General features: G+C 42.1%; 1 protein-coding gene across 1 annotated transcript in view; it reads right to left on the bottom strand.

Moving 5' to 3' along the window:
- HELB (DNA helicase B) overlaps window positions 1-19762 on the bottom strand; it is a 330278-nt gene extending 310516 nt beyond the window's left edge. The window contains exons 1-2 of the mRNA XM_086919022.1: window positions 19300-19762; window positions 9825-10181 (exon numbers count right to left, since the gene is read on the bottom strand). Of these exons, the coding sequence (XP_086775148.1) occupies window positions 9825-10181; window positions 19300-19621 (679 nt within the window). The 5' untranslated portion in view covers window positions 19622-19762. The remainder of the gene's footprint in view (window positions 1-9824; window positions 10182-19299) is intronic.
- Window positions 19763-27109: the final 7347 nt, after the last annotated feature.

Here is a 27109-nt window from a genome sequence, read left to right on the forward strand (position 1 = left end):
CTCTCCGTGGGCGCGGCTTCTCTCCGTGGGCGCGTGCGCCCGCGGTTCTATCCCCGGCCGCTCCTCCTCACACGTGGGTGTCCTCCCTGACGGTTGCATGCGTCAGCACCCGCGTAGCTAGGGGGGGGCGAGGGCGTGGTGAGGTGCCCTCGGGGGAGGAGGAGGCCGTTGTTTTGGGTTTGCGGACAGTCGCAGAATCGAAAGCAGACTTTCAGTGAGTGTTTTTTTCATTTATTTTTTAAATCGATTGTTATGACTATGCTTTTGTCCCTGCCTGTTCAGCTTCATTACAATAGCGATTGCGAAAGCTATAAATTTCAGTGCTGCTTTTTCTTGCAGCATTTACCATCTTTATACAACAATTCAGAGTTTGATAACAAATTAATGTAACACATTGTAATATACAATGCCAATAGCTCAAACTTTAAAGCTGGGAGACCTATTGCATTGTAAATGCTTGTTTGATTTGTGTTTTTGGATCATTAGAGAAGTAATTTAGCTTACGTAGACATTCTTTGACAGATAATTCAAATAACTTCCAAAGACAATGTGCAGTTCTTGCAAGGTGCACACTGACTTTGATATCTGCGAGACAGTCTGAATGACCTCTCCGAAGTTTTGCCTGGATTAAATCTTGACCATTCGCAATTATAACAAAGTCCACAAGAACAGTAGATTTCAATGAGTGCACCTTTTCGAAATGAAATTCTTCAAGTGAAAGTTTTTTTCAGCCCTTGTACAAGTTAGTATTTCATTGGTTTGGTTGCAGCATCTCCAACAAATAATGTGTTTGCTGGAAGAATATCATACAACAGAATGTCCTTGATAAATTCACCCCATTCTTTGGCTACATTCATCCCTCTATGTGCTTGCAAAAGTTGTTTTGTAGTGGTTGGTTGGACGAAACTCTTAGTATGGCAATTAAAGCATGGACGTTTAACTTATATCAAACAGCTTTTTCTCTTTCAATAGAAATCTCTCATGTTTCAGTTCTGTGTTTAGTTTTTATCCATGTTCCTTTCAGGACATCTAGTAGATGTGTCTTTATATCGTTATCCACATATTGTTTGGTCACGAAACTGTGTAGTCACACCGGGTCAGTCGTTTAAATGGAGTTCCTTGCTGCTGCATGAAAGGACGAAGGCTGTCAACATGTTAATTAAAACATTCCCCTCTCTTTCTCACAAGTTCTAGTGAGGAACAGTTTCACAATGGTCCATTCACTTTTAATTTGTCATCTCCCTGCAAACATTGCAAATAGAAAGGATTTCATGGTAAACTAGCTGCCATTGAGCAACATATTCACTTTTAAGAGTCTGACCAACAATTCCCTTGGAGCTTTTCTGTGATCTCTGGATAGTCTGTTCAAGCTTCATAACTGGAGCCACAGCATTGAACCTTCCATCTCTGTATTTCACAAAAAAAGTCTTTGAATTAATTTTCTGTAGAGGTATGATTTAGCCACCCCTAGCTTCTTAATTCTTTCCAAATACCACGACCCATATCTCAGGTGGTTTATGAAACCGAATTTGCGAACCACAGTAATCAGTGACTCCACAGTCTTCAAGTGCAGCTCCCAATCACATTCTCAATCAGCATGTATCGGGTTTTTCACTAGAGCTATCATGTGTAAAACATTTTTCGTGCACTTGCAAAGTTCAGATTATTCTTAATATTCTTTGACAAACTATACCAAATTAGTTTTCTGATTTTGAACAGAGTGCGCTGAACATTGCCTGGCCTTGCTTTATGTCTTTTGAATGAAGTGCACCCTGTGTCTTGATCACTTCTGAGATAAGAAATGCAAAACCTAATTTGTCATTCTTGTTCCAGAAAGTATTCCAAAGAAATGTTTCTATAGCCTCAGATATGATGAGCCAACCTTGTAACAAACTAACATATTGAGTTCCGTTCAGTCCTGATGGGAAAGTTTTGCTTTCAAATGATTTCAGCCTCAATTAGTGCATCATCTATGTCACATCCACTGAGCTTACTTCCTGCACACTGTAACACAACTTTTGTCATGTGGAAAATGCACATCATTGGATAAAGATTATCAAATTCTACTGGCTTCCTCATAAAAAAAGTCAACTACAATGCGGAAAAAACCTTCATCGCACAATATTGGCAGGATAGGCTGGTCTCCAAGCTGAGCAAGCACATTTTTGAATTTTTTTTGAAATGTGTATCCTGTTGCATAGTTTGTGACTGGAGTTGGTATTACTGGTAAAAACTCACCCTTCTTCAGTATGACAGTATTCTGGGAGATCAGAGCATAAATTCCAGCCCATGGAAGAACTGGCTTTTCTTCATCCTTCAGTGCGCACCGAATAAGCGATATGGTAAATTCAGGTAAATCAGTTTTGCGGACCGCAGCATAAGGTAGAAGAAGATCCATGTCCTCAGCCACTTTGATACGTTCTGGTAGACTGGGACGTGGTAATGGCTTGTAGTAATTTTGCACACAATGGCAAGGCAGTTGGTTTATAAGTTTGCAGCTTTGTTTGTTTTGTTTTCCAGCAGCTACTTCATTGGTACAGTCTTGAAAAAGCACCATGGCATGTGTGCTGGATATTCCAGACAAAGAAGAGCTGACTTCAAGACCAAACTTATCAACAGCAGCAATTGTAAATCCTTTCCTGGTAAAGTGACTTGAAGTGGTGTGATGTCCGATTCACAAGATTTTACAGCAGGAGCTGCTAATAGGTTCCTGCTCCGTGCTAGGTCATTATAACTTGTTGATACATCAATCCTATTCATTGAAGTGATTAGCTCTCCACTTTCGCACTCGTTATAGATTGCGTGGGCAGTCATCATGTATAGCAGCGTTTTCTTTTTGCCTTAAAATAATTAATAAATCATGATTTGAAAAAAAAGAGTACATTTGCACAGCATAAGGCTGTAGGTTCATGGGATTGTCTTCCACTTGGTTGCTTATATCTTCAAAGCAATCATCAAAGTTGTCAGCTTCGGTTCCGAACTCAAGAATTTTAGTTTGTATCAGTTTTGCTTTGCTGATATTAAACAATGATGTCTTATTGCATCACAAAACTTGTCATCAAGTCTAAAATCGAAATCTTTCAGGATGTTTCTTTAAATGGTTCCTGCTGATTTTTCTTTATCCTGTGATCTTATTTTGGCAGCAAGAACTTCAGGAGTCAAATCAGTTGAGAACACCATAAGTGGCTCATTCTCTTTGTTAGACTGCCATAAAGGAATTCTGCACTCTACATTCTCACCAGAAAAATCTTAATTTCAAAATGGATCAATACAGTTTAATCAATGACCATTATTTCTCGGATCTTACAGAGTGTCTACCCATAGCCAGCACAACAGTGGCTTTAAAACTTCATTTCTTTTTCAAAGAGTGCAAACTTAACTGAAGGCTGGCAGGTACATTGCTGCTGGGAGCTCATTGTACATTCATATTTTCGAATATATGCCTGCATGCATTTCGGGAGGGCATACAATTCCACTGCAAATACATTCACATCGCTGTTTAGATCAGCTACTTGGCTGGCAACTTTATCTTGGAAGAAACTAGTTGCAGATAAAAACATGTTTGTCCTTTGAGACTCACATACGCTGTTATTTGTTCTTTCGTCAATCTCTTTTGCCCTGGTTCTGGCTAAACCACTGATGAATATCCTATGCTTACATTGAATATCCTCTGCTTTCTGGTCAGTTGTTGGCGATGGACGAGGGGTAGCCATACATCTACTAAGTGGATAGGCATTAGGTTTGGTTGTCGTCGCTTTCTCAGAAGACTTGGATTGTTGTTGTGATTCAATGGTTTCTGCTATTTTTAGACACAATTTTTCCAGGCATTTTTCTATTGCCGACGACTTGCAGCACTTGATACAATGATAAAATATTTGATCCTGTACACCCATCAGTTTCAATCCTTTGTGAATTTCGTCTGGACGTACACAGGCGCAGTTGATGTTAGCTTTTCTTTCAGATTAGTTTGGCATACAACACATTTTTCTTTGTTGAAGGAGTCTACAGATTTTGTAGTTAGCAACACTCTGCCCGGAGGTAAAGATCCTCTGCTACCACCTGCTACACTCATATTTATGAATATGAATCAACAAAAAACCTGAGACAAAAACAATGTTAAAAGAAATTACCAATATGATGGTTAAAACACATCTCTATAGAGCCGCCGAAGGGTTGCACTGAGGAGTTATTTTCTGTCTCTAGAAGACAACTTTACCCCAAATCCTATGGTTTGACACCAAAATGAAGTAAATAGGTCACATGGCTCCTTAAATATTACATCATCACTGCAACACATCAGCCATTTTTAATAATATCGACCAGAACAATTCGGCCGGGATTAGCAATTTCCACCCAGGCTAAATTACTTCTCTAATGGTACAAAAACACAAATCAAAAAATTCTAGGCAACTATTAATTTGTTTACAGAGGTATATCAAGGGGCCAGGACTTATAAAAAGAATGCATACAGAAGGACACACCTTCCAAATTCTTTATCCAGAGTGCTGGTACAACTTGCCACACAGGTTAAGAGAGGCGGACACCTAATTCAGGCTTCCGGCATGCCCTGAAAACATTTCTCCTTTGTTAGTAGTTTTACTATTCAAACTTTATATAATTTGTTACAGCCAATGAGCCTTTTGGGCAGCAATGAGCTTCAGAAATAAAATAAACTAGAAAGTATCAAGCCTAACAAATGATTAAAGACAAAAATAGTCTGTTGAAGTAGGCTTGGGAATTAAGACACTCTGTGTAAATTCTGATGAAAGCACTATAATATTTGCTCGATCCGATCTTCAAATATGATACTACTACAATATTTGCTCTATTGGAGGTGTATAGTACCATTTTGTCTCATTTGCAAACACTCGAAAGAATATTTAATTCCAGGTACTGAAAGATTTGATCAAAGTACATAGTAATATATATGTACGGTTCCCAACAAGGTGTATAAGAATATAGGCATATGTAGCCTAATTGAACTGTACCTGATGTGGCAGATTCAGAAATGAATTGTGTCAAGGACAGGAGAGCGTATTTAATATATGTCCGGCTTGCCTCAGTCTGAATGACTGCGAGATAAGATGCAAGTACAACAGTAGCACCTCTGCTTGTGTTTCGCCTACAAGGTTTGCAGAGTGCTCTAAAACTACAGAATAGTTTTCATGTCTGCTCAATTAGATGTATGATTTAATTCACATCATAAAAGTAAACAGTAGGAGCCCTGCCAGGAAATGTAGGGACAGGAATACAAACATGACTGACAAAAGTGGCCTTGCACTATATGGTTAGAAAGCCTACATTGGCAAAAGATCCAGGCCATCTCCATGGAGTTGGAATGGTAACATGAGGAGTACTGAATCAAATGCTCATATTGCTCACGCACTAGTGAGGCTGCATGTCAGAGCAAGATTGCGTCCAATAAATAAATAGGAGCATATCATTATCATCTAGAAGCAGTGAATACGATCTTTAAGTCAAGAACCTACTAAAAAGCATTCAATTGTCCTTTGTTTAAAAAGGTAGACCTGTGCAAAAGGTTTATGATTCATTAGGATTCAGATACAGTTGAAGCAATCATATAAATTATCATTAATATGATGAGCTATAAATCCTTAACTTCAACATGACACAAACAAAGCTCACAATTAAGAAATAGTCACCTAACAAATAACATGACCAGAACACAAAGCCCAGAACCAGTCACCACATGCTAAATCACTCATAAACCCAGAACCCCTATGGCATGTTGTTGGACTATGTATCCTCTATGATGCTATAACAATGGCAGAATGTCATAACATTTAAAACGGAGACCGGCTGATAAGTATATAAATATTTTATTCTGTTTATCTCAACCTGTAACAAGCACAGAGAAGGGACCAAGTGAGGCAAGTTAATTATGAAGACCAGTAACATGCCCATGTAATATGCATACTTTATATAGACCTTCCAGTAAAATAATCTTATATTTCAATTCAACCTTTGTAGAACTAAAAGTATGTTGGTGTGAAATGAGTGCAACATGTAACCTGAGCTATGACCCTACAGAGGATACATCGGTACAATCACTGTAAAAGAGGTGGCTACAAAATGGAATGACCTGTTACATACATACATTTACCATTTTCAATAAAAAAAAAAACATAAGAAATGTAGCCCCCATTGCCCAATAGTTGTTTTTAAACTATCTATATAAATGTGCGGCATGGGAGCCAAGGAGATAATTAGGTTTACCTTAAATTTTAGTAATTATTAGGAAGGTGAAACTGAAGGAACAGTGTTAAGATGAAGCTAGTTACAATGTTATTAATAATTATAAAGAGAAGTATCCCCTTGTTAAACCATAATTTGTGACCAAATAGTCATATGTATTTTGCATTTCGAAGTCCCGAAGACAGGCTTCTTAGTTACCATGATTCTAGTTTCGAAACGGTAGTAGCCTTCACATCCAGCAGAAGTAAATATCACTCGCCAAAAAACAGAAAAGCAAATAGGAATAAATCACCAGATTATTAAAAGAAGCATTGGCAAAGCCAATAAGTCTCACATATGTGTGATCTATTGGCTTTATCGTTTTTTTTTAGCCATGTTGTACAACAGCGCAACAGATGTGCATTGTATAGTACTGTATGGAATGGTATAATATTGTGGCGGGGTAGAAGTAAGGGACCAGAGACCTGGTCGTGTTAGATAGGGTTTTATTTTTTTTTTACACTTTTCTAGGGCGACTACTAAGTCTTTCTCTGGTTTGTTGAGCCGGGTCCGTGGTGGCCGTAGGTTCCTAGTGTCGGTTAGTCTCTAGTGGCTCTCCTTGTCGGTTTTATTTACTGCCAGGTGTACTCGCCTCCAGCCGGTTACATAGGAGAAAGAGAGAGAATGTATCAGGGACGCTGTCCTCAAACTACTATATCCGTATCCCACCACTGTGCACTCGTGAACTTCCAAAGTATTTGACTGTGCACGATGTAGGGACAAAGATGAGGTTTGGTGTAAGGGGGGGAATAAAGGAAGGGTTAAGGAGGGAACGACGCAAGAGAGGTGCCCTGCTATTTGCGTTATTACCCCACAGGGCCTCCCCGCCTCCCTACCCAGCCCGTGAACCTGGCTCGTACCTGGTTCAGCAACGCTTCTCTGTGAGCGTGGCTCGGCGGCTCGTGGTGACGTTGGCCACCAGGCAATGTCGAGTCTTCTCCCGGAGTCGGCCTTCTTTCCGCCTCGCTCTCTTCTGCTTCTCGTCCTCTGTATTTTTCTCTGAACTCTGTGAAAACGCCTTTCTCCTTCACTCAGCCGGTGTCGTCACACGCTGTCTTCTCTTCCTCCTACTTTTTAACCAATAGAGACGTGAATGGGAGTGGTTTCATCATCCTGGAACGCCCAGTTAAAGGCACCGATGTTTTCTTCCTGGCTGGGTGACATTATCGGAGCGGTATCCCAGCTCCACTCGTCCTGTGGAGAACGAACATAAGGTAACGCAGGGGTAGGAATGGACCACCATTCTCTGTTGTCGGGGATTTCTTTTAGCAGCCGGCTCTCTTTGTCACAAATATGTAAATGTATAGTATGGTATGGTATGGTATGGTCTGTCATGGGATGGTATGACCTGTCACTGTATGGTATGGTCTGCAATTGTATGGTATAGCTTGTCATTGTATAGTATGGTATGGTTTGTCATGGTATGGCATATAAGGAGACAACATACATATCTGGTGGTCTTGCCCCCTCCTGAAAACGTTTTGGAAAGACGACTTGTTGAGCAAACTGAAAGGGATACTGAGCTAACCACTAAGACCAGACAATGCTAATATTTTGTCGTACCCGCTGCCCATAGATTACAAGCTTCTCAATAATGCTGGCAAGAGGATAGCAACCAATATTATTTTGCCAAAGAAACAACTTCATCCTGGCGATTCTTGAATGGGCAAATAAACTATGATCCGTGCTGGCCATGGAAAAAAAGGACATGGGACCTACATGACGCGTCATAAATATGAACAGACGTGGAGGTCATTAGTAAATTATATGTATGGCCAAACAACAATAATGGTAAGCCCGAGATCTGGGGTATCTTTGAAACTGGTGGACTGTCAGGACATTTAGGAAAAAAAATTATTTAAGACCACAAGTAATAGCTGGGTGAGGCTCATGGCATTGGAAGGCTATTAATAATTATGGATACTTTAACCTGTGGGGAGAATTTGGGTGGGGGGTGCGCATAGCCACTTTTTCCTTTTTTTGTTTTAATTAAAATCCAGTCAATTGCTTGTTGTACTTGAAATCTGTAAAAACAGTAAGATATCTTTGGAAAAATTTAAGAATACTGGCTCTGTTACCAGATGTGCACTTCCAGCGCTACTCCCTCCTGACATTTTCCACCCAGAAAAGTACTAAAATGCAGCACAAGACAACCTAGACTTTTTGTTTCTTCTCCCATAATGAAAAGACAAAGTCTCTGCTCCAAGTTGCTCTCAATGGCTGCCGGATTAATCTTGACACTGGTGAGGTGCTTTTCTTATTTTAAAATGTAAGTTTATTATCTAAGTGAGTCCTTCAATTCACTTTCACTCTTCACCAATGTAAGGGTGAAGATCGTCCACACAGATGTTGGTAACATGCAGGTTTAGTTAAATGCATAAGGTTAGGAGTTATAGGTAACAGCAGCTGGGAGACTCGGGCCTTTTCCCAAGCTACACCACACTAGGAGCAGGAAGACACTAATATCCTATTTCATGCTTGTCTGTTTTAAACTTTCACAAGTTTTTCTCTATTTGTATCTCTAATGTTGTTTTGTGCTATGAGCTTTGTTCTTCTTTAGTTGGTGTTCCTTTTTTCTCACTGCGCCGCAAGCTAGATTACATAGCTTTTGTGTTCCAGTTTGTGACGTTTAGTCGGTTCAAGCCTTGAGTTTCTGCGCTTGAATGTGCTTGGATGGGCTTTTTAATTTACCTTTAAATCTACTTATTAGAAAGTTCTTCAGATGTCGATGCCTGGTCATTTTTTAGGAGAAGTGACTCTACAACTAGCTCATCCCTACCTTAAATGAACACCACCGTTGGGGAACACCCACACATTGGGTATTCCACACATGTCACACACTCTCAACTCTCTGACGTCACCAAGGCAGGCAGAGAAATAGGAAAACTGAGACAAGTCATAACAAAAAAGCCAACTGATGTTCACACAGACAGTCACTGATTAACTTTACGATACTGAATGAAAAACTGCTTTTAACAAAACCTGCAAGGTCTGAAAAATGTAATAGTAAAACAAACTGTTAAAGCAGGTCAAAACACCACTGTTCCACTCCACTCCACATCATTCACATTGAACCCTGCAATTTGAGACTATCTTTCAGCTCTCCTTTATTCAAATAGCCATTGAAGCCTGATGTCTCACATGCTCGGTCAATGAAACACCATTTCCAGTCACGCTGTCACAAAGCGCATCAACTGCTGAAATTTGAATTTCCATTCAGCTATAGTTAGGTTTATATCAAGAAAGCAGCAATGGCAAATTTACTTCACTACGACCCAGAGTAATTTTTGTTAAACCAATCTGCTCTCCATTTAGTGAAATGTTTCAATAGTGAATGGACTGTCTTAGTGCAAGAAAGTAACTGATAAGTGCTTGAACGAGCCTAGAACCCATTATCTTCTGCCACTGTGATACAGCCTGAACTAATAAATTCCCCTGCTTCACCGAAAAACGGCAATGACATCAATTGAAAACTGCCTGCACTTGTTCTTCAACACACTTCGTTTACGGTTTAGGAAATGCCTGACCTTAAGATTTAAGTACAAACAAATGTGTATAAATGTACTTACAAGACGTTTCAACATATTTGAAGATGTTGTATCCACCTTTCTCTGGATCCATCGTTGTTGAAAATTCTTGCAATATGTTTTCCAGGTTATGGAATGTCAACAATAATTTTCGTGGAAGCCACTTGAAAAACTTCTCTTTGAATTCTTCAGGAACCTTGCACTCTGTCAAAAATAGTGGCAGTATGCCGCCTTTTTTTGGTCCAAAATCAGTGCGTAAAAAGTAGGAAGGAAACCCCTTCATGTAGTACATCGAATTAACAGGTTTCACGTACACACGGACTTCCCACCACGGTCCAAGCAATGGAAATTGACCCCTTACTTTAAATTTCTTTTGCCAAATTTGATCGTCTATTATAACTGTAAAAAAAAAAAAAGAAAAAAACATCAGCATAATCACAGAAAATTATCTGTATCTATGAATGTGAGATTTCTTCAGCATGAACCTAGTCAAAAGGCAGTGGAGCGCTGTAAAGGGTCACAGACAAGCATAAAGTCAACAAGTGATCGGAGAGGCTGTGTATTTATGGAATGTAAATGCATTGAGATTTACTGTTCATCAACTTCTTCTAAATTGGAGCAATGCAAGGGTGGTTCTGATGGATACAACAATGTTGTTCCAGATCCTGCAGATCCAGAATGCATAGATGGAAATGCCTGCTGCATTGTTTTTAGGTTGAGCCTACTAGACAGTGCATCTGTCTTATTGCAGAAGACCTATTGCTGGCTTACCGAAAGCTTAACTAGGCTTGTAGCCCACTCATTTCTTACAATTGTTTGGCTTTATGATCACTCTCGCTTGATTCTTATTTGTTGGCTTTCCTTGTTGAAGCTGGTCAGTCTTGTGTCTGTCCCTAGCGCGGAGAATACCATCTTTCTGATTGGGTGTCGAGCTTCTTTTTCTTTTTAAAACAAATTACTGATCCCTCTCAGATTGGTAGATAAAAAAGGGGGCAATGCATCATGTTGGTCGCACGACCTTTATTGGAGCATTCACTTTTTCTTTCTTTTATTTAGTCATGCTGTTCAGCATCTGGAATGCTGTACAGCTTTACAGAAAAAAACATTTCTAAAGCCAATAGGTCCCAACGAGACCTATTGGCTTTTCTAAAGCTTGTTTCTTTTTTATACTTTTTAGTCTGCACTCTGGTGATATCCTGGGTGCAGATGTGCTGAGAACCAGTAAAGATGGGGAGCTTGTCTGCAAGATAAGCGAGTTGCTGGTTGGGGTGAAAGCTTTTTGAGGAGGCGTTATTGGTAATATCAGTAAAGTGCCTTCTATCAAGCTCATCTTTTGTGTAAGACCAACTTACTACACACTAATGAAAACCAAAACAAGCATTGTGTTTGTTTCAACTAACAGGATACTAAGAGAATGCACAGTAAACAAAGCAGAGAATTAATTATGTGTCATACACCCTGAAGGCAACCTACCAAGCTCTAAGGGTTTCGTTTGGACACATTTAGACATGCCTTGGGAGGAAAGGGACAGGTAAGAAAGAAATAGATTATTATACTGCATAAAAACCCTGGGTCCATCAGTGATCATGAGTATTATCATAATACATGTGGTATGACATGTTATTTGTCTTGTGCTTCATGCTACCAAGTTTGCCTTAAAGTGCTAAAGGCAAGACAAGAACGATGGGGAAGGGATCCAAGGTGAGACTAAAGCAGGGGAGCAAGATAGGGAAAGGATCCTTAAGGATGGTGTAGCCACCCCCAAATACTGGCCAATTTTGCCAAATTTGAGGTGGCTAGCCAGGCTTGGTTTTCTGAGCTTCAATAAATATGGAAGCCGAAATGATAATTGGAGAAAGGAGCGGGAAGGGTAGGAGGAAATAGGAAGCAAAAGGAGATCGATGTTAGGAGGTTTAAAGGGTGACTTTAAGAGGCATCAGGTCATGACAAGCTAAAGTAAGATAACAAAAACAATACTTTTATAGAGTGGTATGCGCTGGGCCCAAGGAATTTATGATTACAAAGGGTGAGTTAGTAAGTGAGAAAGTGAGTGAGTATAGTGTGTCTGATGGTGGAGACTTAGAAAAGATTATGGCAGCAGTGAATATAGGAAAGGGCACAAATGATCATTTGAAAGCCAGTGCCCTGTTGCTAAAGTCCACTGAATCCAAGCCACATGTGCTTTCTTAACTGAAATTTCAGCCGCACCTGGAAACGTAAAAGTGCATATAATATTCAAAGAGATTTAAGGGAACCCCTACATCACATTACAATCTCCTAAATTCTCCCCTTGCCCACTTAGGCTACCAGTGTATTTTAAGGTTACAGAAACACATTAGCAATCCCTTGGTAGGGGAACTCAACATCCATCCCTTCCGGGCCTTGGTGTTGACACTGCTAATTTAATTAAAGGGCATTACACGCAAAGACTTGAGATTTATCAATCCATCACATTTATGATGTTTAAGTGACAATGATTAGCTATAAAATGTTGCAATGGAGCATGCCTGGAGTAACGTCTACTGTGTCCACTACATTTAAACATTTCTGTCACTTGCACTTGTACTAAGTGATGAGCCTTAAATGACATAGGTATGCTAAAATGGGGGCCCTGAGCCTGCTGTGCCATGGTCTTAAAGTTGCAAACCCTCAATTGTGCCCGACAAGGCTAAAACATGCCTTTGGTTGCTTGTGAAAGTTCAGATGAGGCAAATCCTGAAAGGTGAGACTTGATCATCCATTCTCCATTGAATTCCAAGATGAGGCTTAACCGCCTGCCCCCCACTGTGCGATACAGAGGCGTAGCCTCTAGCTATGAGAAGCTTAGCACAGGGCAGACAGACAAGTGTCTGTGAAAGCCAAGAGCATGGAGGAGCCAGCAAACAGGAGCAGCACCTATGGTTTGGAAAGACCAAAAGAAAGAGACCTAGGACTCTCCTGCTGTTAGGTGCCGTGTTGCTGCGGCACACCTGAAAGTAAAACTAAATTATCATGATTGGCACGCACAAAAAGTTTAGGACAACTTTGAATCTGTGGGACAGATGGTTACATGGAAAATGCCACTGTATTGGAGGTACACGAATACTCTGCACAAGTGCCTGCACTACCACTTTGCCTTGCCATGTACATCCTACTTCAGTAATACCACGTCAGCAGATGTTCTGTGTGCCTACCCTCCTGCGTTGTCATGAACACCCCTTCCATTTGTTGGCCTGGATATCAAAGTGAGGCCAGCACACCACACCCTGGCAGTGCCGCTGTAAAATCCTCAGGCCAATAGCCACAAGAGTGAGAGCCCATGTGTCACATACGCAGCTTCTTGCCTCTATGATCCACAAACATGAATGCTATTTCTTCTCTCTGGTACACGGTAATCAAAAAGGTGTTCTCCCACTAGCCATCCAAGACAATGCTGAACAGAACAATTCCTACACATGGTCAGAGAGAAGTGGTATGTCCCCATGAAAGAAAAAGTCTAAAGAGGAGGTACTTATTTCTCTGAGCATCAGAACCTGGTTAGAGTTTTCCAGCAACAGTGGCAATGCTAACCATAAGAACTGCCTGACCTATCTTACATCAAATAAGGCCTTGAAAACTGACCTGAAAAGTATGGATTGCTCTCAACATATGTCTGAATAACCAATTGGACCGAGCAAATTCTGAAACTGCCCCAGAGACTCAGACGTTCTCTACAAACAAACAAAAGGAAAAATAGCCCCAAGACAAAACGTGCACATCCTTTTGCCACCATCTCAATTCTGGCAATGGTGCTGTCAAATCCATGTAGGATCAATGCATACTCTTACAGAGTGAATGCATATCAGGAATAGTCAGGCCTAGGGGTGGACGGAAATGTCTGGCAAATTTCCAAACAAGTGAAATTCACTGCTTTTTTCACCAGCAAAGGCGAACTGGGGTTGATCTGATGTTTCATGGATGAAAAAAAAAAGCCAAAGTATATTTACTTTCAGAATCACTGTGACGGGCCAGACAATGCATTGCCCTTAAACCTAACCGCAGCTAAATTGAATACATTGCCTGGAACCCAACAGTGCAATTTCAAACAACTTCACAAGAAGACATTGCTGGATGTCTAAAGAATGTTTCAGTCCATGCATTCCTCAAAATGAGGAATTCCTATTCTGCAGAGCATTTTGTTTTCAATCTACCTTTTTTCAATCCATGTCAGGCAGATGAGAAAAAAATCAGAAACAAATTAATTGTTTGTGGTTTCACATGCACTCGCCACAGAGTGGAAAAGGGGATTTTGCCCACTTCCAATCAAGACGAGATTTTTCACCCTTTGCTTACACTAAGCAGTATAACTCTAGAAACCACTCTGTTTCTAACAGGCCTCAAAATAGGACTGACCAATGCCAGTTCTGCAGTAGAAAATACTTTCAATATTCTAGACATCATTCAGGAACTCAACCTCGAACTGTTAGCCCCAACTGGTTGAGGGTAACTCATTCTTACCAAGAATAACTTGCAGCAGATCTGGCTATATTTAAGCTATTGATCATGAAACACAAGGACAACAGCAATACCTCCTTCATCACAACTATCATTTAAAGGACTCTTCTCAAATAAATCCTGGATAATTTGTTAAATATCTTCCAAAAGTCCTGGTCACCAACATATTCAGAAAGGGTTTTCTGAGCACAAACAGTGGGACTAACTCTAGACCTACTTTTCTGCTTTAGTCTGCACATAGACAACACCATCACTCTCCACAACCCCCACAATTGTGGTTGGAACACTCCTGACTAACCAGCCAACTTATAAATACAATCCACCTAGAGCCATCTGAGGCAATATTGTCATAACCCTTAAAATGTATCAAATTAAGTTTTCTGTAGCACCCTCCAGTATTGCCACCAGAAGCTATCACACACTCCACATTAAAATGAGATCCTAAACTGCTTCCATTCAGACCTCACGAGAACCAAGGAGATAGAGGAATCACTCAGTTAAAGAAAGTAAGATCTGAATGAAATGGAGTGAAAAATGTTAAATAAAGAGATGGACTTCAAAACACACAGGACAGTCCTAGAAAGTTGATGGCAGACTTGATGACTCGTAGAAAAGGGCAAATTACCATAAATAATCTATTCTATGAGATAGCAAAAAGAGATGACAGTCAAAATAAACACAGTTACAACAGACACCATATTGTTGCGTTTATATGATATAAAATAAGTGATGCATACCACATACAAGGATAAAAATGAAATGATAACAGAATAGAGCTAGTAATCATCATATTGACGTTATGCATTCTTTCGGGACTCTGCAGGTTTAAAAGATTCAACACATTTTCCAAATGCTGTGTACTGGTGAGCACTTGGCTTCCAATTGTTTTGCGCCAGAGTTAGGCCCATGTAGTAACGCTGCATATTTTTTTACATTGCCCTTTTTCTGCGCAATAACATTTTACAATAACCTTTTGCACATATTTTCATGCGTGACAATGTTGGATTTGTTTCTCTGAAACTGGTTTTGCTTACACATTTCGCGCCACATTATTATGATGTCCCGAACACAGAGTACACGTTGTACAATGTTGTTCTATCTTCATCCACAGGTGACAGGGTTATCTGAAAACCCATAACAATGTCAATTTGTATATACATTGCAAGGATGCCTTTTATTATAAATACATTATTATTTCCGGGTGTTAGCCAGAGGAGACACTTCTGCTGACATCGAGAGGTCCCTGCATGCTGATGCTTCACCAAACAGCGGCCTAACATCTCCCTGAGGGGTGTCCCTTTCGTGACCAAGACAGGGTCCTACATTCTGTTCCATCAGGTAATGGATTTGGACCAACCCATTGGGGGATTCTTGGCTATATACTCACGCACACATCCTAGATACACATAGGGTAGGGATTGCATAACCGGAATATGTCCGATTGCTACACTGTTTTGTATGCCTGCATATATACACTGTTCTTAACACCATGGTGGAACTATACCTGCTATATGCTATTTTGGTGCTTGTAATCAATTTCATATGCTTCTGTCTACTGATCATCGCAACACATATACTCAATACAAGAATAACGTTCCTTTGAGTATTCTCTGTATACTTCTCTGAGAATAAGAGTGCACGAGTGACTGAGCAAAAGGGTTCTAGATCTGTTAGCACAATCACTGAGGGGTCAGGGTTGTCATGTTAAGTGGTCGCCAGAAACCATTCGCTTCCTGTTTGGGTTAGGGGCTTGTGGTGGCACTGAAAACTTGCTGGTCTCTAGGCCTATATATAGTACAGAGTGCATGGAATCTAGGTACCTCACCCAAGGTTTATGTTGTCCCCAAACGCGCAGCTCCTACTGATTAGAGAGTACTACAAGACACAATGATTTGAGAGCATTTGGCCTATTAACTGTATTCTGTCTATCAAATTTGTTCTGCCTAGTAACTCTAAAATTACTTCACTTAAGCCATGTGATTCAGCATTTTTACTTAGCAACTTTTGATAGTCACGTCTTACCTTGTTTCATTAATATCATTGAATTTGCTTCAGAAACATGCCACGCTTTTAATAACTGTTTCATACACTTACATCATGCAGAGTTGACATCCAAGGTACTTAACTGTATTCTTTTGACAAAACACTGTATATAGCCCCAAGGGTTTGAGCTGAAAGGAAAGAGGTCATTTAATGCTAGTGGGCATTGCTTTGGAAGGAAAAGTGTATTTTCAATGACCGGAAGACCATCTTATCTACACAGGGTCTTCTTACCACATCAAGACCTAGAATGTGTATAATATGAGGGTGCTGGAATTTGAAGTGTGCTTCTAATAATTGACAGTAGAAGCAGTGTACAGTACCATCACACCACTAGAATGTTAGGAATTTTGTTCATGTTTACTTTTCCCATAACTGCCAGTATTACAGTGGCAACTGCTCGGAATCCAAAGGGGTGCGCGGCAAGGGTGGGGGGGGAGGGGGGGGGGCAATAATAATAAACAACAGATAAACTAAATAATTAAGAAATATAACAGTACTTACCGGCCGCTGCGGCCGTAGGCTTGCTCCTCTCCCTGCGGCAGTCCAGGGCTGGTGCACACTGTGCAGGTTCCAGGAATGCCAAACCTGACGCTGCTCTCATGCTGGGAATACCATTACCCAGCATGAGAGAAGTGCTGGGACTGGTCTCAGTGGCCTGGTTTGCCGCTCAGGCAGTGCCCAGGATTGTTCTCCACCCAGCTGTGCAGCACAGCTCGGTTTGGAGAAATGCTAAGTGAACATGTAAGTTTGGCCATCCTAAAACGGCAGGCCAAACCGACATGCGCAGTTAGCAGTGCCCATCACTCCTCTCTACTTAAAGCTGTTGTCGTCAGATTGGATTGCCCCGTCCTATGTTTCGGCTCGCCTGCAGGCCAGGTGAAAAATAAAATAATAATAAAAAAAGTTATTATTTTATTTTTCACGTACTTAAATCTGCTGGCACTAAACAGTGGGACAACGCTCCACCACCATAACAGAGGAGCCGCTTCTGCTGTACTAATGAGTCACTTATATGAACCATAAATGCTTGCCGAATTTCATACACTAGACCAGTGCTTCCCAACTACTGGCCAATTCTTAGAAAGACACACTTTTGAGACCTCCCTAGCTTTATTGGACATGAGGCAGGAGATTATTTGATGTACCTAAAGCATTGTGTGGTAGCACACTGTCATTTCAATAAGGATAGCACATTTTCCATTACCATTCATAATGCAATTTGAGGTCTCAGAATCATTATCTTTCAGCAGTGCACAGGTTTAAATGTCAGTCTTTCAGAGGATGATCCTTTTCAGTGGCAACTGCCACTAAACAGAACTCTTTTACCCTTTACTTGTGGCAGGATTCTGGTCGGCACAAGTTCAGGAAGACCTAAAGACACGACTTTTTCCTAGCCCCAAGTAGAGTTCTCATCATCTGGCTAGGGTCTTTGGTTTGCGAGTGTCCATATTGTAGTACAAAAGCACACTGAATTTGATCACTTTAATTACAGACAATGGCATGGCATTCATCTTTGAGGAATCTGATAATGCTTCAAAATGAACTGTTGTTTCATTTGCAAGGCACTCAACCAGATTAATTATGTTAGGAGTGAGAGAAATACAACAATAATCTTAATTTACTACAAGAGAGCATGACCTTCCAAATGAGGACCATTAAATATAAAAGCTATGCACAGATTGTAATACTTGTTTGTTTATTGGCTTGTAATCACACTGTTCTTCCAGCTGTTTGAATAAATAAAACTAGCACCATTCCTTGGTCATTCCTGTATTGTCTTATGAAGATGTTCTGGTATCTTTGTTAGAGTCTATGAAACTGGTAAACATGTACTCTCCTTCTAGTTTCCCCTCTTGATCACAATTTGGTATCCTGGGAAAATCATGTTACCTTCTTGTGCGTTTAAAACATCGGTCAAAAACTGTTATTACCTAAAAGTAATAGTGTACAGTGGGCATTATGCATAGTACCACCCGATTGCATTTGGGTGAATATATCCAGAGCCAACGGAATTATGCAGCAGGAGAGGACCAAATTATGCGCAGGGCTGAGTAAATTAGGTATCAAGAAAAGTCAAATTATTCTGCACAATGTGGTACATTTTGTAATAGTATTACTTCACAATCTGATCTTTTTTTTCAATTGGCAACACTGTCTGTGCATTGGCTGTACCTCATTAATACCAGTCTAACACCCAAATAAAGCAATAAGCAACAGAAAGGTGGCCAGTCCAGCTTTGCAAAAGGCTTTTCCTGACCTGCAACATGTCATTGCATTTTTAGTCACTTTTGAACCATCACAGCTGAAAACAATTGTTTTGTTGTTTAATTCTGCAGATTATGTGGCAGATGATGGATTATGTGTCAAATGCATCAAATCTATAATTATGTGAAAATCGCCACGGCTGCAATCATATAATTCCGGTGGCCCAAAATATAACATGGGAATGAGCACTTCTCCTGTCCTACTGGTAATATCCAGTACATTTCTTTATCATGTAAAAAAAAGCATTTACATTGATTCTGAATACTTCCAATCTTGCCAAAGCGAGAGAAAAGGAATAAATTCAAAAAGTGATTGCCCAAGAGCAGGCAATTTAGGATGGTGGGGTAAAAGCAGTATAGTTTCACATTTCCTACTAGTAACAATTGGGGGAGAAATTCTATTTTAATAGCAAGGTCTAGGAATGGCCCTGCCCAAGGAAACACCACTGTGTGGTAGCCCTTTTCCCGCTTTAAAACACAGTGTTCATTTCCAGCACATTTTGGTGAAGAGGTAAACCTAAGATTTGATGTAAAGTATACATGTTCCATGGCTAAAGCATACACACTGGGCCTAGTCCTGTGTCAGTAGGTGGCTTCTCGTCAATATATTGGGGGAAGGCGGGGGGGGGGGGGGGGAGATCATGATAGTCATGCTTGGTATGTCGAAGCTTTACCAGCGTTATTGTTGTTCTTAACCAGTCTCTCAAAAGTGCTGCCCAGCCTCATTCTTTACGCACCTGTGCGTTTCCGACAGTAAGCGGACTTCAAGGCGACTCCCCCTCCGCTCATCTCCTCTGCGTCCAGGAACTGCGGCTCATCTTCCTCCTCATCAGGGCCGTCAGCGTCGTCTGAGGACTCTTCGTCGCCTAGTTTGGGGTCCTTGCTAGGGAGCAGGGTGCCCCACAGCATCTTTAGTCCTGCCCGGCGCCCATTCCCACTTATCAGGCTCCTTGGCGCTCTACTACCCGAGCTCTGATGCCTGATCACCCGCTGGCTGGACCACTGGCCCTGGCTGTGGGGACGGCATTGGCTCTGTGTCTGACTGGGCAATTGAGCCATGCTGAGGCGTTGGGTGATGTGATACTACCCCTTACCCGGCCCCACTTCAGCTGGAGCACTTCTAGACCTGCAGTACACCCTCACAAACCCCATGCCTGCCAACAACTGGAACTAGTGCTGCTGAATAGACTGGGCAGTTTCACTGCGGAAGTCGCACGATGCTAATACGCCAACCATGTTGGAAAGTAGGAAACAGTAATATGAAGCAGGATAAAGCCACGATTTTCCCTTTTCCTAAAGTTTTCTATTTTTTCACATAATCGTGATGTTTAGCAATTTAATTTAGGGCAGTTCTATTTACGTAAGTTGTAACGATTCCAAATAGCAGTCAACCGTTAAAAAAATAGCAATGGCATAGAAACAAAATGTTGGAGATAGTATAATTCTACTTTGTTTTTCAGTAAAACAAGCCATTAGAAAAACATTACTCCCCAATCCAAGCTACTTAAAATAATACATTTCAAGATGGCCGCCAAGTTATTCAAGAGACGCAAGGCATTTGCGAGTCTCTGACATACGTGACCTGTGGCCCATAGACATAGAAGAAGAGATGTATCGTTTATAAACACAAGCACGCCGTCAAAGGAGGGAGCGTTGGTCATCTCACTGAGAGTATTTTTCGTTTGCATGACTTAGTTCAGAAAACAATTAACTTTTACTGCTCAGCATTCGGTACGCAAAGACCTAGTTTGCGGACAAGGTTACCATAAAAGGTAGAATTGCTATAATAGGCAATATACAAAATGATATTGTAAGAAAAACGCGGTTCATTTCACACAGAAACAGAAATCTAGAAGAACAAGCATTTACAATGCAATAGGTCTCGCATTTTCGCAAGTTTGAGCTATTCACATTGCAAATAACAATGCAATGCCTTTTATATTTGTTTTTGTTTTAAAAACATAAATAAAAGGCATTGTCATTTACAATTCCAATAGCTTTAACTTGTCTAACTGTGAGACCTATTGCATTGCAAATGCTTGTTAAAGTTTCTCTCGGAAGGTGGGAATGTTGCTCTTGGGCTGAGGCCAAAGGGGACAGTGCTCCAGTCTAGAGCAAAGTTTTTTCGGTCTCACCTGAGCCAGCGTATGCGTTGCCCTGGAGAGACATTTAGTAAGTGGGCTTTTAAAAGTCCAACCACACGCGTTTGCTGGCCTCAAGCTTGTGGTTACGTGCGTGTGCACGCGCACAGCCGCCATCTGCTCGTCATGGCTCATTAACTCTACACACACAATCGGCCCCCCCCCTCTCTTCCTCATTAAGCATGAGAATACTTTCACTTTTGCGGCCGCGTGGCCCCTTCACTTTCATGGCCAATGCTTGTTATTCATTTTCTTGTGCTCTCGTTATATTCACAGCTAAATGTGCTTTCACTGCACTGGTTTCCTGAAGTGGTCAAGGGTGCCATCTATTGAGTAAAAGTAGAACTGTTTCCCGACGTTAGAATTTCACAGAATTCCATCTGTTTTATGCAGCGTCTTTCCACACACCCCGCACACCGTGATATGGGTTCACCTTCACCGTGTTATTTCCACACCAGCTATCTGCCCGTCCGTAACCTGACGGTCACATGTTTGAACCCTGGCTAGTCCTTTTCAACCTTTTATTTTTAATCAGATTTTTAAAGAAGTGGCATTTAAATCGTGTATTTTGTAAATTCATTTTCATTTAGTTTTTTATTTTTAAGAGGTTGGTGCAGCCCGTGCAACATAGCAAAGAGTTTAAAAAAGAATCTTGAATAGAAAAATACAAAAGCATAACAGCACATACATGCTACATAAATTATTGTTGCAAAAAAGATAAGTATTGAAGAATTCATACACGCTTAAAAAGTTTCATTGTGTGGTCAAATTTTATCGCAGATATTGCTTCACCCTCTTCAGTTCAATATTATATTACCCCATTTTAAAGTAGTGATAGAGCGCACTTTTCTGCTCCTTACGAGTCTCGTCTACATCACTCAATCTCAGTTGCCGAATGGACTGTTGGTTTTCAGCTGGGGTGGGCGTCATAATCAAATCAGATACTTAAAGGTGCAGCGAAACCCATTTGGTTCAACAAAAACAACGGAGTGATGATTTCAAACCATAATGGTTTGTTGTTAAATTATAGAAATTTCAATCAGTTAATCATTTATCAAATAACCAGCAAAGTTCAGTAAACCTAATCAATCCCAAAAAATATAAATGTGTATTTGTAGCATAAATCAATTGAATTCATTACTTGGAGATATTGCTGTGATGCGACAAAGCAAGTCTCTCTCAATGGTAGACACCCCCTCCCAATGCTGGTTTACATGGTCCCTGTGTTGTTCCACCTGGCCCTAGTCCACCCGTAGTTTTTAGGTCTCGACCTGCCAATGCGCTTGCTTATTGCAGCTCGAGACATATAGAGGTGCATCAGGAAAGCTTACCAAGAGGGCTAAGGCAGGCATGTGCTCCGTGCACGCACTTGCCATTTGTGCTCCGAGCCACGGCAGACCCGCCACAGCAATGCCGAGAGCTTCAGATTTCAAAGGAATGCTCTCCCCAGTCCCCTTCTGCGCAATGCCAGAGCTTGCCACTTCACGCGCTCCACAGAATCAGCCCTCCTCCAAAGACTTGTTTACAGTGCTGCCAGCCTATCGCGTGCCCGCCGCATCAGACTTCAAAGAAAGGCTGCCGTCTCCCGCCCGCCGCACTCGGACCGAAAGTATTTCAGCACGGCGACCTATTTGCTCCTATTAAATACTTGTTTTTTCTGTACGCTTGCATCTTTAAATTAACCAGACTCCTTCACTCGGACCGAACATATTTCAGCACGGCGACCTATTTGCTCCTATTAAATACTTGTTTTTTCTGTGCACTTGCATCTTTAAATTAACCAGAGTCCTTCACTCAGACCAAACATATTTCAGCACAGCAACCTATTTGCTCCTATTAAATACTTGTTTTTTGTGTGCGTCTGCATCTTTAAATTAACCAGACTCCTTCACTCGGACCAAACATATTTCAGCACGGCAACCTATTTGCTCCTATTAAATACTTGTTTTTTGTGTGCGCTTGCATCGTTAAATTAACCAGACTCCTTCACTCGGACCAAAACAGAGGAAAGTGAACTGCCACTAAGCAGCCTCCCACCCTACCTTACCCCGACAGCCCTCATTCAGTCTCGCATTCATTCATAAACATCAAAGTCGTTTGCCAGCATCCACTTCACGCGCTCCGCAGGTCAAAAACAGGACCATCTGCTCGTGCCCAGCCCCCCTCCCAGCGCTGCCTTTCCTCTGCTCAGGCTTCAACTGGTGCCCGACATCGCACCCCTGCTGCCCCGCGAGGCTTGTTTTATTTCCCTATCACACTGTGCTCTCCTGTTTGTTCATCATTTTCCTTTCTTGCTTTCCATACTTTGTCTGCGCCAACACCCCTTTGTCATGGTATTTCGTATTTATTTATGAAGTAAAGGGCATAGGTAACTATAGGGGTTCTACTGCACAAAAAAATGCAAAACCGTCTCGAACAGTCGAACCTCGCCCCAGGGGGATGTCGTCGCTTTTGACAAGCGCAGCCGAAGAGTCGTGGTTTGTGCCTCTGCTGTTCCTCAACCGCAGGTGATTTTCTGCAGGTCTCTCTTGATTGAAGGGCACATTTAAAATAAAACTGGTGTTCAGGATTAATTTGATGCATAGCTGCGTCATTTGTTATGTTTTGATGCACTATGAATGCTACGCTTTCGTTTCTGTATTGTGTGGTCCATGCTTATCCTTCAGCAAAGCTCGCCTCCATACAATAAGGATATTTATACCCTACATTACACCGATAATTTAATCTTTACTTCTCATGACAACAGTCTCTTTTCAATACTTGTGTCTGTAGAACGTTCTGCTCCCCTCAATAACATTGACCATCATCCTTTTACTTCTGGGGAAATAATCCCTTGGCATCGTGAGTGAACACAATACAATGAGCAGCTCCAAACGTCAAAGAGCGCCAGTAATGGAACACACCCATGATTTGCACACAATCATAGGATGCTTGAGCCAACGCCAGATTCGAACCTGGTTCCCCAGCTTCAAGTTCGGACGCATTGGCTGTTACGCCACATCTGGTCGCTGCTCCCTCCTCTCCTGTTCCTCCCTCTTTCCTCCTCCTTATGTAGTCACTCAATCTAGGAACACTTCCCTCATCATTTGCCAATGCTTGTTAGGTATGCTTTTTATGTGCATATTTGCGTGCTCATTTAAATAGTAAGCATAGTTTGTTGCATACTTTTCAATAGTATTATATTGCTTTACAGGAAAACACATATATTATGTCTGTGCACTTAACTTTTCAACTGCTTCTGTCATAATTCAACACGTGCTTCTTTGCTAAACTTCTGTTAATTCTGTCGTCAAAATACAGTACTCCAGCGTATTATATACGTATTTGCTGTATGTGTTTACCTATTACATTCAGTTCGCAGTGGTCAGCCGCGGTGCGTCCATTGGGGCGTAGGGGCGTAGCCCCACCAGCCCACATGGACCTGCATCGCGGCCGCCGGCAAAATTACTGACTGTACAACAATGTACATAAAAATCAATACATTAATTCAGGTAATCAGCCGCCGGGAATCCGGGACACACCCGGCGATTTCGGAGAGCGCAGGGGGGTGGCCTGCTGCAGCTTGAGTGACAGACAGTCACACACTCAGGCTGCAGCAGACCGTAGTGCGCAAGTGCGATTTGGTTTCCAACTAGCCGAAGCATGAGCACTGAAGTTCCCAGCGGGACCCAGGGGTACTTGTTCACCTGCCACTCGCCTGCCACAGCCCGGGTTTACAAAGGGCGACAGGGCGAGCAGCAAATGTGCCCCACCTAGCCAATCCTGGCGCTGCATGCAGCGCCAGGATTGGCTGGTCCACCGCGCAGCATCCATCATTGGATGCCGCGCGTGGGGGTGGCACACACACTGCCTCTGCCGCCGTGCCACAACTTAATGGCCAATCACTGCATGGCTTCACAGTGAAGCCATGCAGTGATTGGCCATTTCACCAGGTGCGTGGGTTCCGTTCTTCCTCTGTTCATGGTCATATTTTTTCACGGATTTGGGACACCCTGTGGAATGAGACAGGCTGATATATTATAAACCATCCCCACTGCGGTCTGTTAGTGGGAAATCCACGTGGTGGCAATCCTGGCTGCCTGCCTCCGCCAGTCCGCCTCCCACAGCTGACCCCACGGTACAACAAGCACCTCTCTCTGTGGTAACTGAGTATGGCTCCACCCTCCGACATAATGCTTGTGAGTGGGAGAGAAGCGCTGCACAGACAGCGAGGAGGAAGAGGCGCTGTGCGAGGGAGTGGAGAAAAGTGCACACAGTCATTCCGTTGAGTGAGAGAGGCGCTTCGCAGGCAGTGAGTGAAGTCATGTGAGAACACAGCACAATGCAATGCACGCAATGAGATAGGTGAGTGAGGGGCACTGCACAGGGAACCAAGGAGCACCCTGCACGCACGCCGCGCCACGAATGACGGCGTCACGGTGCCCCCCACCAGAGTCCGGGAGTCCTCTGCAGACTGCGAGGGGGAGCTGTGCTGGGAGGAGCGCTCTGCAGACAGCAGGGAGAGCAGACGATGAGCGGGAGAGGAGCACTCGGCCTACATTCCATCCCTGCTCCCTCGGGGTCCTCCATTTTCTCAGGGGGTCTCCCGCAGGATTTCAAACTGCCACTTATGAAGCAATCCTGGGTGGATTGTGGCGCAGCACGGCAGGCCTACTTCACTTAATTGAACTAATCGAACTATTACACCTGCAATTAGAGGTACGGGACTGGAGGGTGTGTCCTCATTAATTTTAATTATAACTTTCCCTAATATAAATGGTTAATATATGCCCTTCTGACTGCTCTTTGTAATAACTGGGTTATATTAGCGGAATTGTTTTCTGCTACTTAGTCGGCAAGACGGCTCAACAGTGCTGAAAATGAGCGGGTACTGTCCAGTATCGAGTGCCTGCACCACTTTAATTTGAAAGGGAGAGCACATGCACTTCTCAGCACTGTTGCAATACACTCAAAGGGAGAGTACCAGCACTTCTCTGGAGCAGACAGGCACTCTGAGTTAGCAGCTGAACTTCTATATTTCCATTTTAAGTACGGAGGCTCAGTGAATTTAACTTTCATATCACAAACCACATGATCAGCATGTCATCAATATGTCAGGGCCAATCCGTTCTTTCATGTTTAGAGGTCAATACATTATTTACCATTCCATTGAGGTTTAATAGCACTTGCATTTACAGTGCTTAGAAGTTGACAAGGGGTTCACTGTGACTAGCCACTGCAATGCCAAAAGCTTGTTTAGCAAAGCAAAATCTGAGCTGGAGGTATCCACTTTCTGAATTACTACAGATCAGTAACAATTCTTCACAGCGACTCCACCTGCTGAGTAAAAGCAAAACCATCACTAGTTGTTTTTCACATCAAGAAAGCGGGGCGGAACAAACATTTGCCACCTACCTTACAAAAACTTGTTGCATGCCCTGAGTTAAGTCACTACAAGTCACTCTGGTATCCTAATTTTCGTTTAGTTGAGAAAAAAACAAATTCTTCATGTATGTGAGGCTCAGACACATAATTTACCATGAGACCCAGAGCCTGTCTCTGAGTCCAAGAGGGGCACCTGCAGAGCGCACTCTAGTTAGCACACGAGCACAGCCTGTATCTCTGGGACATCTACTGTGAGCATTGGTGGCAACATAACCCACTATTCTTTTAATAGGGCATTTAAACTGTTTTGAGCGCCGGCTTGCATAAAGTTCCTCTAGCATGTCACAGACACTGAAATGACTTCTCAGTCTGCAAGTCCATCTGTGTTGTACATATAGTGCCTGGTGGCATACTAGATGTTTGAGAATGTGTATGCTGTAGCCAGAGGGATCATTTTTTGGATTGCCCAGGTTGTTACGTGACACAAGATTTTGTGAATCAGCCTCCCTAGACCGTGGTAGTACATTGCCTAAATTTATGTGCTACAGGGTGTAGCTCGACACCGAAGTGTGGATGAATGGAGACTGCTACTTTTAGAAAATGTGACCTATTTAGCAAGGTATTGTGTAGTAGACCTTGCTCAGCTTTTCTATTTGGTTGATGGTGGTGGTGTCACTAGCTGTCATTGGAGGGAGAGAAGTTTCTAAGCAGGACCTGAGCCTTCTGTTCTCTTTTGAGTGGCCCTTCTGGTAAAACTGACCGCAAGGTGTGGTGCTTCACACAAGTTGTGCTCATGTGACGGGTGCTCCTGCTGGGAGCCAGCATAATCACTCCTGCTGCAAGAGCCGTCATTCTACACAAAATCAGCAGAATGAGAAGCAAGTTATGAAAAAGAAACACTTCAAATTGGTTCCTGAACTGTAGATGGTAGATCAACATTCCTTTTCAAGAAAAGGTCTATCCGACTTGGTTCCGGTTCCAGGTTGCTGAGCTGCCCATCAAAAGCAGATCGCCAAGGAATTGTGTCCAGATCTAATGTGCA

This window comes from Lissotriton vulgaris, chromosome 1_1, assembly GCF_964263255.1.
Source record: "Lissotriton vulgaris chromosome 1_1, aLisVul1.2, whole genome shotgun sequence".
In the NCBI taxonomy this organism is placed as follows: Eukaryota; Metazoa; Chordata; class Amphibia; order Caudata; family Salamandridae; genus Lissotriton; species Lissotriton vulgaris.